This window comes from Candoia aspera, chromosome 6 (genome assembly GCF_035149785.1).
Source record: "Candoia aspera isolate rCanAsp1 chromosome 6, rCanAsp1.hap2, whole genome shotgun sequence".
Classification (NCBI taxonomy): Eukaryota; Metazoa; Chordata; class Lepidosauria; order Squamata; family Boidae; genus Candoia; species Candoia aspera.
Genome location: NC_086158.1, coordinates 83247714 through 83260862, shown reverse-complemented (window position 1 = coordinate 83260862; position 13149 = coordinate 83247714). Strand labels below are relative to the sequence as shown.

The following is a 13149-nucleotide window of genomic DNA, read 5'->3' as shown; positions in this document are numbered from 1 at the left end:
TTATCTCTGCATCTAACAGCTGATGATGATTTCTCTGGTTCAGCTCTCATGGACCAGTTAGGACTGGTTAGCTGGGAACACTGGTACCAAGGATCTTATTTGTATCTAGCCAATCTACCTACAAAGCTGCATATAAATGTAGAAGTATGAACCTCAGTCACCTTTAAATACCCATTTATGCTTTGCCAGAGCAAGAATGTAATAGAGCTATGTCCTAGGAAAGTCTCCTTCATTGTGAATTCATGGACATGGACGTGTAGTTTTGTTGGCAACAGTAAGGAAGTGATTTGTTGCTGCCTTCTTTAAAGGGATGTTTATGTGTGTATATAAGGGACGCGGTGGCGCTGCGGGTTAAACCGCTGAGCTGTCGATCGGAAGGTCGGTTCGAAACCGCGCGGCGGGGTGAGCTCCCGTTGCTCGTCCCAGCTCCTGCTCACCAAGCAGTTCGAAAACATGCAAATGTGAGTAGATGAATTGGTACCGCTTCGGCGGGAAGGTAACGGCGTTCCGAGTCGTCATGCTGGCCACATGACCCGGAAGTGTCCCTAGGGACAACGCCGGCTCCAAGGCTTAGAAACGGAGATGAGCACCGCCCCCTAGAGTCGGATTCGACTGGACTTTACGTCAAGGGAAACCTTTACCTTTACTTGTGTATATATGCACAGGCACATACATAAATACATGTGTGAGCACATACATACATATACATACTTTCCCTAGTGGTCTTCCATCTAGGCCCAACCTTGCTTAGCTTTTTGGGATCAGCACATACTGGGGGTCTGTACTGAAGACAACGTTGCTCTTACTGCACTGCTAAAAGTAGTCTTATCATTTTTATGCCTGTAAGAATGGAAAATGGGAAGTAAAGTAAGTGCTGTACCTGCTGAAAGATGCAACATCCCTTCTTTTTAAAAAATCCCCAAGAGGACAAGTAAACAGTGTGAGTGAAAATGTCAGCTCTTTTCGCTCAATAACTTCACAACAAGGACGCATTTGTTGTAGCCCTCGGAAACTGATGTTTAATGAAGTGCGAACCTTGGATTAAGCCCATTGGAAAGTAATCTTCCTTCAGCCCACTGGCTCGTCTACACCAGTGACAGGGTCCCTTAATGTTTTCACGTCCATGGGTGTTCTGAAATCACAAAATGGCTGCAAGGGGAATGCTAAGTCAGCATCCTAAAACAGCTGCTGTGGAGGGGTGCTGGATCAAAATGACAAAATGGTAAAAGTTGGATCTAGTTAAAAAACATTAATGTGCATATTCTTTTGATCCCATTCAACACCATCTAGTTAAAGTTACAATGATGGTACTACATGTGATGCACAACCTGAATAAAAAACAGATTTTAGTGATCTTTTTGTATGAAGTGCCAATAAACATACAATCATATGACACAGTTTTTCTAATTATTCCAGAGTTACAGGAAAATGTCAAGGTAGGAATCTGGAATTTTCTGCATGCAAAATAGGTGCTGTATCACTGAACATAGCCTTTTCTTTAAAATTAATGCATGACATTCATTAGAGCAGTGTTTCTTAACCTTTACAACTTTAAGATGTGTGGACTTCAGCTCCCAGAATTCCCCAGTCAGCCATTTTAAAGTTGTGAAGGTTGAGAAACACTGCATTAGAGTGTCAACAAGGGTCACCTCATTGTATTTCTAAGGTATTATCCCTGTACTTCTAACAAGCTCCTCTGAACTACATACATGATGAACATGAATTCTGGGGTGCACTTATGTATTTTACCAAAGACTCTGCAACAAATTTAAAAATACAACAAATATAATTTAGCCAAATATAAGTGTATTTGAGTTCCATTAATTTCATGGAAGCTAATTCATTTATATTTCTCCCTGTGGCTAAAAAGGCTTTTACAGGCAATATTTTCATGGTGCCCATTATTAATGTCATTGTGGTTTATTTAATCCAATTTTTTGGATACTGGTGTGAGATACTGGACTCAGAATCACATGCTAGGTTCACAAATCAAACTAGGCTAAAATGTGGTTTGCTAGTTTGTCATTTATTATGCAAACCTAGCCTCGGATGGCTAGGTTTGCATAATAAAGTAAACCATATAAACATGCTCTAGTTGGGTCACCTTTTATAGTCTTTGCTCAACTTACCTGGAAAAACATTTATAAACAGTTTATGTCCTGAGATTATTTTAAATGATCAATATTCTTCATGAGGATGTCTTTGAAGAATATTTAGAAATTCTAAAGTTTCAGTGCAAAAGCACTATCGTACTACATAAGACATCTTGTAAGAACTCAGTAGTACACTGGCTACCACTTTATCCAAGTCAAATAGCTTGGGATGAGAGTATCTGAAAGAACATTTTTTGCACATGAGCTTTCTGGTGACCTGCAATCTTGGGTTTTCACCTTCTGAAGTAGGATATGTTAGCTAGAGATACTGGGGTCAACTATTTCTCAGAATTTCTTTCTTTCCCAAGCCTTTGGGGTTTTTCTGTTATTTAAATGTTCCTTTAAAAAGCTTTTTAAAATGAAGTTAAATTGCCTCCCTGCTATTATTTTTGTACTGAATTTGAAGGATTTAATATTTTCCTACATGTTGAATCTGCTGTTTTGAGTTTTCAGCTATCTGTTGTCACTGTCTCTGGGAGCTGCCTGTTAGCTTACTTTCTCTTGTGTCCATTTTCATTAACTCATTAACTCCTACCCTCGCTAGTCAAGTATCTAGGGGGCGCCATAATCTACTGCCTGCAACATGGAGGATTTCGAGGAGACTTTCTCAGAGTTCCGTTTAGACCTTAAGCAGATTCCTGTCAAGTCATTTTGCAAGATACTCAGAATATTGTGGAAAATATCAGTTTTAAAATGTGTCATCTGGTTGAAAATATTGTGGAAGAACAAGAAGTGGAAGTTTTCAACAAAGATAGAGATGTTTCTACTGACAGACTGCAGCCTTGGTTGAAATGCCAGGTGACAATTATATTCTGATGTTGAAGGAGTTAAAGGGACAGCCTGAACTGCAAATTACAAAGAGTTGTTTTTCTGAGGGAATGTTATGGGAAAGAAGAGGCTTTGTTCTGTGGGAGGCTTTTTTAAGGTGGGCAGTTGGGCTGTTTGATCTCTATGAAAAATGCCTTGTGTGTAATACGGAGATATGTAAATGTTTTGGTATATTCAGAAGTGGGGTAAAGAATTAAGAATGTTTATTTGGATTGATTTTAAGGCTTGTATGATTCCATTTTTCTTTAATGATTTGGATTAAGATTTATTGGATTGTTTCTAAGGTTTGTTTGATTTTTAAGCTTTATAAGCTATAATAATAATTGTTTGGTTTTAGGTTTAATAGGGTTAAGATTGTTATACTATTAATTATAAAAGTAGACAATTTATATGTTTCTATAATCTGATTTTTATTATAGTGGACAGGAATATATAGAATAATGGTAGGAAGGAAACAACTAATTGTTGTTTTGTGGGGGGAGGAGTTGATTTGGAGGTTTATATATTTCTTTTTTTTAATATAAGGGGAAAGAGCAATTGTATTCAGTGATTTTTATAAAGTGCTAATGGAACTATTTATAGAAATAATGTGATCTTGGTTTGATATAGAGTAAGGGATTGATTATGGAAATCGCTGTATTGTATTGTTGAAAGTCGGAAGTCACCTCTTTATGTAATCTTCAAAATTCTTTTTTCTTGTGTTTTACACTCTTTTGGGTTTTTTCCCCCTTTTTTCTTTCTTTTTGTAGCTTTTTTGTAGTTTTTATCTTTGTCTTAAACTTAATAAAATTCTTATAATAAATAAATTTGCTACTTGGAACTATTAATGCAGTTTTAGAATCTTTATGAATGTGACACATAACCAGAATAAGAATCTCTGAAAACTATGAGGCTTAACTCAATTGAGCATGCAATATCAAATAAAAACTGACAGCAACATTTTAATATTGGTTCTAATAATGAATGCAATCAGTGTTTAGAAGAGTATATAATATTCACTTAATAAGCATAACCATTATGCCACCCAGCCAAATGATTATATGTGTTTCATATAAACCTTCTTGGGTTTAATATATTTGATCCATCTTGCTTCATAATTGCTGGTCAACCTTAAACGAGTTAAAATTATAAATACTACAACAAAGCAATATTTTAAAAGGAAACTTAAAGCAGCAACAGCAAAATAAAATAAATATCAGCATAAAAATTTAAGAGATTAATAAGGCAGGGGAAGCATGGATTTTCCATCCATGGTAGGGGACTCTCCTTAGAGCAGTGTTTTTCAACTCTGGAAACTTTTCAGATGTGTGGACTTCGACTCCCAGAATTCCCACTCAGCATGATGGCTAGGGAATTCTGGGAGTTGAAGTCCACACATCTTAAGGTCGCCAAGGTTGAAAAACACTGCTTTAAACGTACTAAAACAACGAAATTCTTAGACGGAAAGAAAGTGTTAAGCGTCCCATGAGCGGGTTACGAAAAAGCAGCACGTTTTCCTCTGCCCGGAAGTAAAATGGCACACTTGCCACCTGCCTCCTAACAAGATGGTGGCAAAAATTACGTCACGCAACCCTATTAACGGCTTTTACCCCTCGCGCTCGCTTTGGGAGAAACCGCTTCCTTCGGCGCATGCGCCACGCGACTCCATTCTTTGTTTTGGAGACCGTAATCCCAGCCTCCCGGAGCACGTGGATGAGAGCAAGAGCAGCCTGACTTTGAAACGTCACTCCTGTGCGCGACGGCGAACTTACCCAACTCCCTTCTCACCTCGCGCGTTCTTCCTGCGCCTGCGCCGTAGCTCTTTGCCTGGGGGTGCTGGAGGAGTTTGAAATGGCTTCTCGGAGTCCGTCTTCGGCCCGTTTCAGGTAAAGGGCCGGGAGGAGAGCGGCGCGATTTCACGTGCGCGGGAGCGGGGGGCCGGGCTGGTGCTTTTGGGAAGACGAGAGCCTTCGTATTCCTCAGAGCAGGCTTGGGCGAGGAGTGCGGGAGAAGCTCTCCTGGGGCGGCAGGCCGCTGTCCCGCATTGTGGCCGGGCCGGGCCGGGCCGCGGGGAGGCGGCGGGCTGGGGAGCTTCCTCCCTCTCCGCTGAGGAAGCTTCCCCGAGGGAGGCGGAGGCAGATCTGACCTGGGCCCCCAAGAGGCCTGGCGTTGCCTCCCTAGTCCTTTCACGGAGACTTTGCCCTGTTTGCGGGCCGGAGTGATTAACCAGCAGGAGAGTTTCTTCCTTGTTACGCTCTCTTGCTTTCGTTTGCATCCCACAGATTCACTACTGAGTACCTTTTCTTTGTGTGGGTTGATTCCGCGCATGTTTACTCAAAGAGAAGCTGGGGCTGAGTGAGTCAGGCTTGCTATTCTGCGCACGCTAGTACAGCCTCGCTTAGTTTTCCACGAGCATGAAACCTTCCAGTTCTGTTTGTGAATATTTGAAAACCTTCTGTTTTTATTTCTGTTCTCCTAACTTGTATGGGTAGGCCATCTAGCAATGAAGATTGTGTTTTCATGTATAACCTGGGTGTGATGGTGCATAAATTCACCTTAAATTCAACTGCTTTCTTGGTTTATTTTTCTGTTAGGCTCAACCTTCTTTTGTTTAGAAACTGGATGACATATTTGCTAATTGCCACACCATTTAATTGTTAGCAAAATACTTTCTCTTTTGAATGCAATATTAGAGAACCTTGATACTGGCAGGATTTATGTGAGACTCTTATTCACTTAACAGTTGGTTAATTTCCTAGATTTGCATGACATATTAAACCACAAGGTGACCACATGGGCTTCATATATTAGGTTACATGTGATTGGCTAGCTTGTGGTTCAGTGTATAATGTAAGCACAACTGGTGGATCATATTGGAGATGCATTTTCTTACTTGAAGAACAACTTTCAAGTGTTCTTGATGGTTCACTGTTTTTAGGGCTATATACTATATGCCTCTTACTGATCAGATAACATGTAGAGCTAATAGGTGAAATTTTGTGAGAATCAATGTTTGTTTATATTTTTCACTGGAAACGTTTACTATCAGGTTCCTTTCTCAAGACATCTGGTTTGTCATACTTCCATGGTTTCCCTTATCACAGCAAATATAGTTTTCACCTATAAAGACCTTCACACATTGGCCAAATTACTTGTGGGACCACCTGTCTCCAGTTGTCTCTGCTTGTCCCAAGAAATCCAGCAGCGTGCCATGCTTCAGGTCCCTTCTTGTCCCCTGAGAGAACCCAGGAGGCATATCTTCTCTATTACAGCAGCTGCCCATGGAACATCATCCCACCAAGGTTCAGAGGGCCCCAACCCTGCTGGCGTTCTGTACAGTCAAGTCCTGAAAACCTCGTGCTTCCCCCAGCATTGGCCACTGTGCAGGATGAAACTGTCTAGAATAAAAGATTTTTGAATGGACTACACAATAGCTGGCCTTGACTGTTCTGTTTCCTTTTATTTCATTATTCTGTTTTTCTTTTTCTTACATGCTTCTGTACAATTGTAAGCTGCCCAGAGTCACTTTAAAAGTTGGGCAGCCATATAAATCAAATAAATAAATATTAATGCACATGTATGTCACATATAGACGGCTAATTTAATGTCTATGATTCAGGAATTAAGTGCATGTTAAAGTATTAATAATCAGCTTTTGTTTTTTTAAGAAACTAAAACGGCAGAAGGATTTTACCTCTCATAATGGCACAGTTTGGAGGACAGAAGAATCCCCCTTGGGCTACTCAGTTTACAGCTACAGCAGTTTCTCAGCCAGGTTAGTTTGTACTCTTTTAAACAATAACTACTACTTCTGATTTCTTTTTAATTGTCTTAGTAAATGGAAATAAAACAAATGTAAAAGAATTAGCTCTGAAAAATATTTTTAATCAGATTGAAAACAATGCAGATGCTAATTTTGAATAAGAAATAAGTTACACTGATGAATGGCTGTAAAATTTGTGGAGAAGCAATTGTAAACCTTTATATCAATGTTTGCTTAAGACTGCTGGATTTTTCATTTTTTCCTGATTGTCTCTGATCAGGAAATCTCTGAAACTTACATGCTATTTCTTAGTTATAATATTTTTCTTTCCTATGTTTAATTTCTCAATCCTGCTCTTCTGTCCCATTTATTGTGTAACAATAATACACTTAAATATCCCTTAAAAATACCCCTGTGTTCAGCTTCAGATCTATTTTGGGTATACAGTAGTGTTTACAAATGAATCCTGACAAATTTATAACAGCAGCACAATTGTAATATTGATTATCTTATAGTTGAATTGCTTAAAACCTGAAGGCTGTGTTCACAAGTTAAACTCACTGAATTATGGTTTGTTTTAAGAAAGATTTATTTAAGCAAGCCATAGTGGCTTACTTCCAGCCAACAGTCTTTAGGAAGAAGAGAGTGAACAGGAATTTTGCCTGGTGCTGCTGAATTTGTGAAGCTGTTCAGCTGCATTTAGAGAGAGTTATTTGACTTATTGGTTGAGACTGTTTTTTCTGGCTGAGTATGGTATATGTTTACTTGCTAAGCATATGTTCTGGGTGGTGGTGGTTTACATCTACAGTTTGTTTGTTTGTTTATCAAATTCGTGTGAGTTTCAGCTGATCAAATAATTAGCTAGTGAGTGAGCCACTTTCCTCAGGCAGAAGCTTAGTCCTGGCCAGCAGACTTGGGGATGAGGAGAAGCAGTTGTTCATATGCCTGAAGCAGGTGAACAGGAGGACAAAGAGGGATATTTTGAAAGGGAATTTAGAAGGGGAGGAACACCCTGATCTCTAACCAGCGGGGGAGAGGGCCATTTAAAGTTTTCATATAGAATGTCAAATGTATGACTGTTTGCCTATTCGACTTAAATATGTGGATTTATGTTCATTGCAAAAGCTCTTGACTCACAGAGAGCATATAAGTTTCCTTGGAAACAAGGCGGCCAAGTTGGAGATGCTTAGAGAACTGGAGAAGTATATAATTAAAACAAGTCAGAATGTGTTGGACTCCCAGAATGATATCACCTTTGTTAGGGAGAATGAGGATGTTGAGGAAGAACATCATTTTGAAGACAACAGATGTTTCTGTAGGAACACCGTTCTTGGTTGATGAACCCATATTCTCTGATACTGAATATATTTCTCTGGGGGAAATGCAGAGGACTTTTGGTTGTGGATAATTTGATCATTAGAAACAGATGTATTTGTGAAAAGCATGTGGATTGCATGGTGATTTGTCTGTCTGGTGCAAAGCTTGCTGCCGTCATCACAAACAATCTGGATAAACTGCTGGATAATTCTTGGGAGAGGGTAACAGTTGTAGTCCACATTGGCAGCAGCGACATTGAAAAATATAGTTGAACAGTCCTAGAAACTAAATTTAGGCTGCTAGGTAACAGATTGAAATCCTGAGTTGCTAAGGTGGTCCCAGAAATGTTACCTATTCACACACAGGGGTAGCTAGACAAGCAGAGCTCAGATTTCTCAAGGCATGGATGTAATAATTTATATTTGTTAGGCACTGGAGAACTTTGAGGGCAAGTCAAATCTGCACAGGAGAGACTAGCCCAATTTGAACTGAAATGGAACCAGGGTTCTGGCACATAGTATCAGGAAGGTGCTAGACCAGCTTTCAAACTGACCTTTAGGTGAACCCAACTGATGCTGGATAGTATCCTCTCTGCAAGGTTGTACATAATTCAAAATACAGAGATAGGGCCATTGTTGGAAGTGGGTTAATGGAGGGATATGATAGGAGATGTAACCAGGGCTCGTTTGCATCCTTTTGGCCTGGAGCCCAGTGATCACTGTGGTTGTGCATGCCAATAAAAGATACTTTGTTGTATCTATCGCCAAACACTTCTGTTCCTTACTTAAATGGGCATTTTTCCCACAACCGATACAAATTCCTGGCATCTGTCTTTGCTGCAGAAGATACAGGACATTAACTTTCTTAGAAAATTAGAACAGTTAAATAGAACTGAAATAGAAAGAGAAGATCCTCTAGGATATTTTGAAGGATTATACAATAATTAATCAAGAGGCCCTAATGGCACCCACCCATGACTATTGAGCTCAAATTTGACGCTGCTAGTCTAGCAAAAATATGTAACTTGCCTGTCAGATCAGGCTCAGTGACAGAGGACATGTCCTCTTGAGTAAACTTAGCAGTTATCAGATAAGGGGACCTGTTCTTTTATGGATTGCTGATCAGTTAAAAACCAGAAAGCAAAGGTAGGTTCCAATGGGCAATTGTCTCAGCGGAGGTAAGAAGTGGACTCTCTACAAGGAACTGTGCTGGGCTCTTTAACTTATTCATAAAGGACCTTAATTTAGCTTAAGCAGTTAGTTGGCTAAGTTTGCAGAGGAAATTAAATTATTTGGGCTGGTGAAAGCCAAAAGTGATTGTGAAGAGCTGTAGAAGGAGTGGGTGGGTGAATAGTTAACCAGATGGAAGATGGTTCAGCTTAAGCAGATGTAAGGTGATGTACCTTGGGACAAAAACCTCTAACTTCTGATAGGGTCTGAGCTGTCTGAAACTTACCTGGGAAAAAATCTTGATGACATAGATGGCTCAGAGAAAATTTTGTCTTTGTCTGGCACCTGTGAAAAAGGTGAATTCTAGGAATCATTGGGAAAGGTATTTTTAAAAAATGCCAATGTTGTAACATTCTTATACAGATCTGAGGTGTGTCCAAATCTGGAATTCTGTATACAATTCAGGTTGTCCCATTTGAAAATGGAGATAATGGGGCTGGAAGAAGTGCAGAAGAAGGCGAACAAAACCGTCAGGGACACAAACACCTTTCCTAAGAGAAAAGGCTTGAACCTTCAGCTCAGAAAAGTGGTGACTGAGGTAGAACATGAGCAGGGCACGTAAGATCAAGCATGGCACGGATAAATGGAACAAAGGGTTTTTTTTCCCCTCTGAAAACACTACAGCTGGGGTCATTCAGTGAAACTGATTGGAAGGAGGGTTAGATTAAATAAACTTTATGCAGTGCTTAAGTAATCTGGGGAATTCATTAACACAAGATGTGGTAATGGGCACAAGCTTGGATAGCTTTAAACGGAATAGATCAATGCAGTGAGACCTAGTCTATCAAGACTTATTGGGTTATTTCCTTATCTTTGCTTCTGCTTTTTATGTTTGCATGTTTTTTTTAACTAGTAAAAAGACGTTAAAAATACCAAAAACTTCAGTAGATTTTAAATTACATCGTTTTTTAAACAAGAAACAGTATTTCAGGAATGACTTTATTGCATTTATATAGAAAAGGCCTGAGTACAGTAGAATCCTGGTTAACTGGAACTCAAACAACTGGCACAAAAATGAAGACGTAATACATTAAAGAAAAATTAAAATAAAATCAATTTTTAGCAGAAAGGTAAGTTTAAACTTGGCGTGCCGCACTGACCCCCCCCCTCAGCAGAAAGGCAAGCCCAAACCTGGCATGCTGACCCGACCCCCCCCCCCAGCAGAAAGGCAAGTCCAAACCCGGCACTCTGTGCCGACCCAACCCAACCTGACCCCCCCAGCAGAAAGGCAAGTCCAAACCCACCTTTTTAAACGTAAGCCCAAAGCCACCCACCCCACCAGAAGGGGACAAGGCCAGTGCAGCGCAGCACACCAAACCCAAACCCACTCCCCACCAGAAAGGGATCAGCTGATCCCTCTGGAGCAGAAAGGCAAGTCCAAACTTGGCGCACCTATTTTTAATAGTAACCCTCGAGCAACTGGAAACTACATTTATCCAGCATGGGTGCCGGTTAACCAAGATTCTACTGTAAATGGTTGTGTTGTTGGAGATGCAGTGAAATTAATACTACATTTAAATATGTTTCTACAGTGTTCCATTCAGGAACCAAGTTACTACATGCTTTAAATCATCATTGGGGTTCAGCCTTTTCAGATGTTTATATTCTTTTTAAGCTTATCCCTGTCTTGTGGAAGTAGACATCTGGACAAACAAAGTGAATTTTCTATACCTTACTTAAACTAAAGGACTTATTGTTCAGTATTGGAAAGATAAACATAAAGCTCCATTTAATCACCAGTTTGCTAAATTGATCAATATAGATTAGTTGTGGATGACTGTAATAAATTATGGCTTCCATTCATTGAAATGTTTACTGTACAATTTTATGTATGTATGTCTGAATATATGCCCTGTATGTTTTTTTTCAGCTTTTTTTTTTATATATAATTTTGTATATTCTTTTTCTTTGGATTTTTTTTGTACTTTTAAAAATTATTAGTTTAGAAAATTAAGTGTTACTTCTGCATTTGGGTCAGCATGCCTCCTAATACTACAGGTAGTCCTCATTTAACGACTGTCTCATTTAGTGACCATCTGGTTATGACAGTGTTGAAAAAGTAACTTTGCAGCCAATCCTCTCATTTACAGCTTTCACAAGTCTGTAAAGCAAAGGAAAGCTGAAGTAAGATCATAAGCACAGTTGTGATTTCACTTAGCAACTGCTTTGCTTGTTGGCCAAGTTGCTCGTCCCAGTTGTGGTTGTTAAACAAGGACTACCCATAGTTGTAGGGAAAAATTAGCAGGAGAAGTGTCTGTAATCATTTCCTGCTTGCAAGCACCTCAAAGGTATCTGTTCGGTCACTGTTAGAAACAAAATTTTGGAATAATTTTTTTTTACTTATCTCCCTTTCAGAGATATCTCCAGCTGGGTTCTAGGTATGACATCAGCCGAGACTCCAGAATAGAGGTGGAGGTGTGGCAATTGTCATCCAAGAATCCCTTATGGCTTTCAGGGGTGCTGCTCCATAAGTCACCAGATGTGAGACTCTGTTCATTAAGCTGAGCTCTAGGGATCAGTTGGGATTGTTGCTGTTGTACAAGCCTCCCTGCTGCATGGCAACCTCCCTGCCTGAGCTCCTTGACTCTGTTTATGGGGTGGTGGTGGAGTTCCCTAGACTTATGGTCTTAGGGGACTTCAATCTGCCTTCTCTGGGAGTGGGGTCTGAGATGTGTCAGGTGTTTGTGGCCACCATGATGGCCATGGGCCTATCCCAAATCATCCAGAGCCTGACATGGGACAGTTGTCACACTCCAGATCTGGTGTTTCTGTCAGAGCAGTGGCTGTGTGATCTGAAATTGTGGGAACTTTTAGTGTCTCCCTTGTCATGGTCAGATCACACCCTGATTACCATAGGATTCTCTAGCACCACTGTCCACTGCAGGGAGGTTGGACCCACTACATTGGTCCACCCCTGGTGACTGATAGACCCAAATGGGTTTCAGAGGGAGCTGGGGGTTGTTCCTGCTGGTCTGCTGCACAGTCCATCTGAAGCCTTGGTTGCTGCTTGGAGTAAGAGGGCAGCTGAGGCATTGGATTGGATTGCGCCCGTGCAACCTCTCCCCTTTTGTGGATCCTGTCACTCCCAATGGTTCATGGAGGAGCTGCGGGAGATGAAAAGAGAGAAGAGAATCTAGAGCATTGCTGTTGCTTAATGAAGGCCGAACTGAACCGAACATAGGTTAGAGCTGCTGTTAAGGCCTACCTTGTGGTGATAAGGGTGGCAAAGCATCAGTACTTCTCTGCCCTTATTGTGTCCTTGTTTAGGGTGATACGTGCCCATTTGGGTAGTGGGGGCTTAGAGAGCCTCTTGCAGGGATGTGTGGAAGAATTTGTTCAACATCTATTGGACAAAGTTGCTCAAATTCATTCGGAGTTTGACTCCAGCCTTGTTGCAGGCCTGGGGGAGATGCCTGGGGAGGAGTCTTGCCCAGTTATCTGGGATCGGTTTGAACCTGTTGGGCCTGAGGAAGTGGACAGGGTCCTTAGGACTGTGAGCTCAGCCACCTGCTCTTTAGATCCATGCCCCTCCTGGCTTGTTAAAGAGGCCTGCGGGGTGTTGTGTGAGTGGTGGTTAACTCTTTGTTGTGTGAGGGGGTTGTTCCTTTACCTCTTAAAGAGGCCTTGGTTCACCCCCTCATCAAGAAGCCATTGCTGGACCCCACTATTCTGGACAATTTTTGTCCAGTATCTAGCCTCCCCTTTCTGAAGAAGGTAGTTGTGCAGCAGCTTCAGAGGACCTTGAATGAAACGAATTATCTGGATCCGTTTCAGTTGGGATTCAGACCTGGGTATGGGATGGAAATGGCACAGGTTGCACTTTTAGATGATCTTTGGTGAGAGTGGGATGGGGGTTGTGAAGCTTTCAATACCATCTCTG

At 40.8% G+C, this 13149-nt stretch overlaps 1 protein-coding gene across 3 annotated transcripts in view; it reads left to right on the top strand.

The window, feature by feature from the left end:
- The first annotated feature begins 4744 nt into the window (after positions 1 to 4744).
- Positions 4745 to 13149, top strand: part of CCAR1 (cell division cycle and apoptosis regulator 1) — a 31907-nt gene continuing 23502 nt past the window's right edge. For all 3 annotated transcript variants that reach the window (XM_063307546.1, XM_063307544.1, XM_063307543.1), the window contains exons 1-2: positions 4745 to 4846; positions 6629 to 6735. In XM_063307546.1, the coding sequence (XP_063163616.1) occupies positions 6663 to 6735 (73 nt within the window). In that variant the 5' untranslated portion in view covers positions 4745 to 4846; positions 6629 to 6662. The remainder of the gene's footprint in view (positions 4847 to 6628; positions 6736 to 13149) is intronic.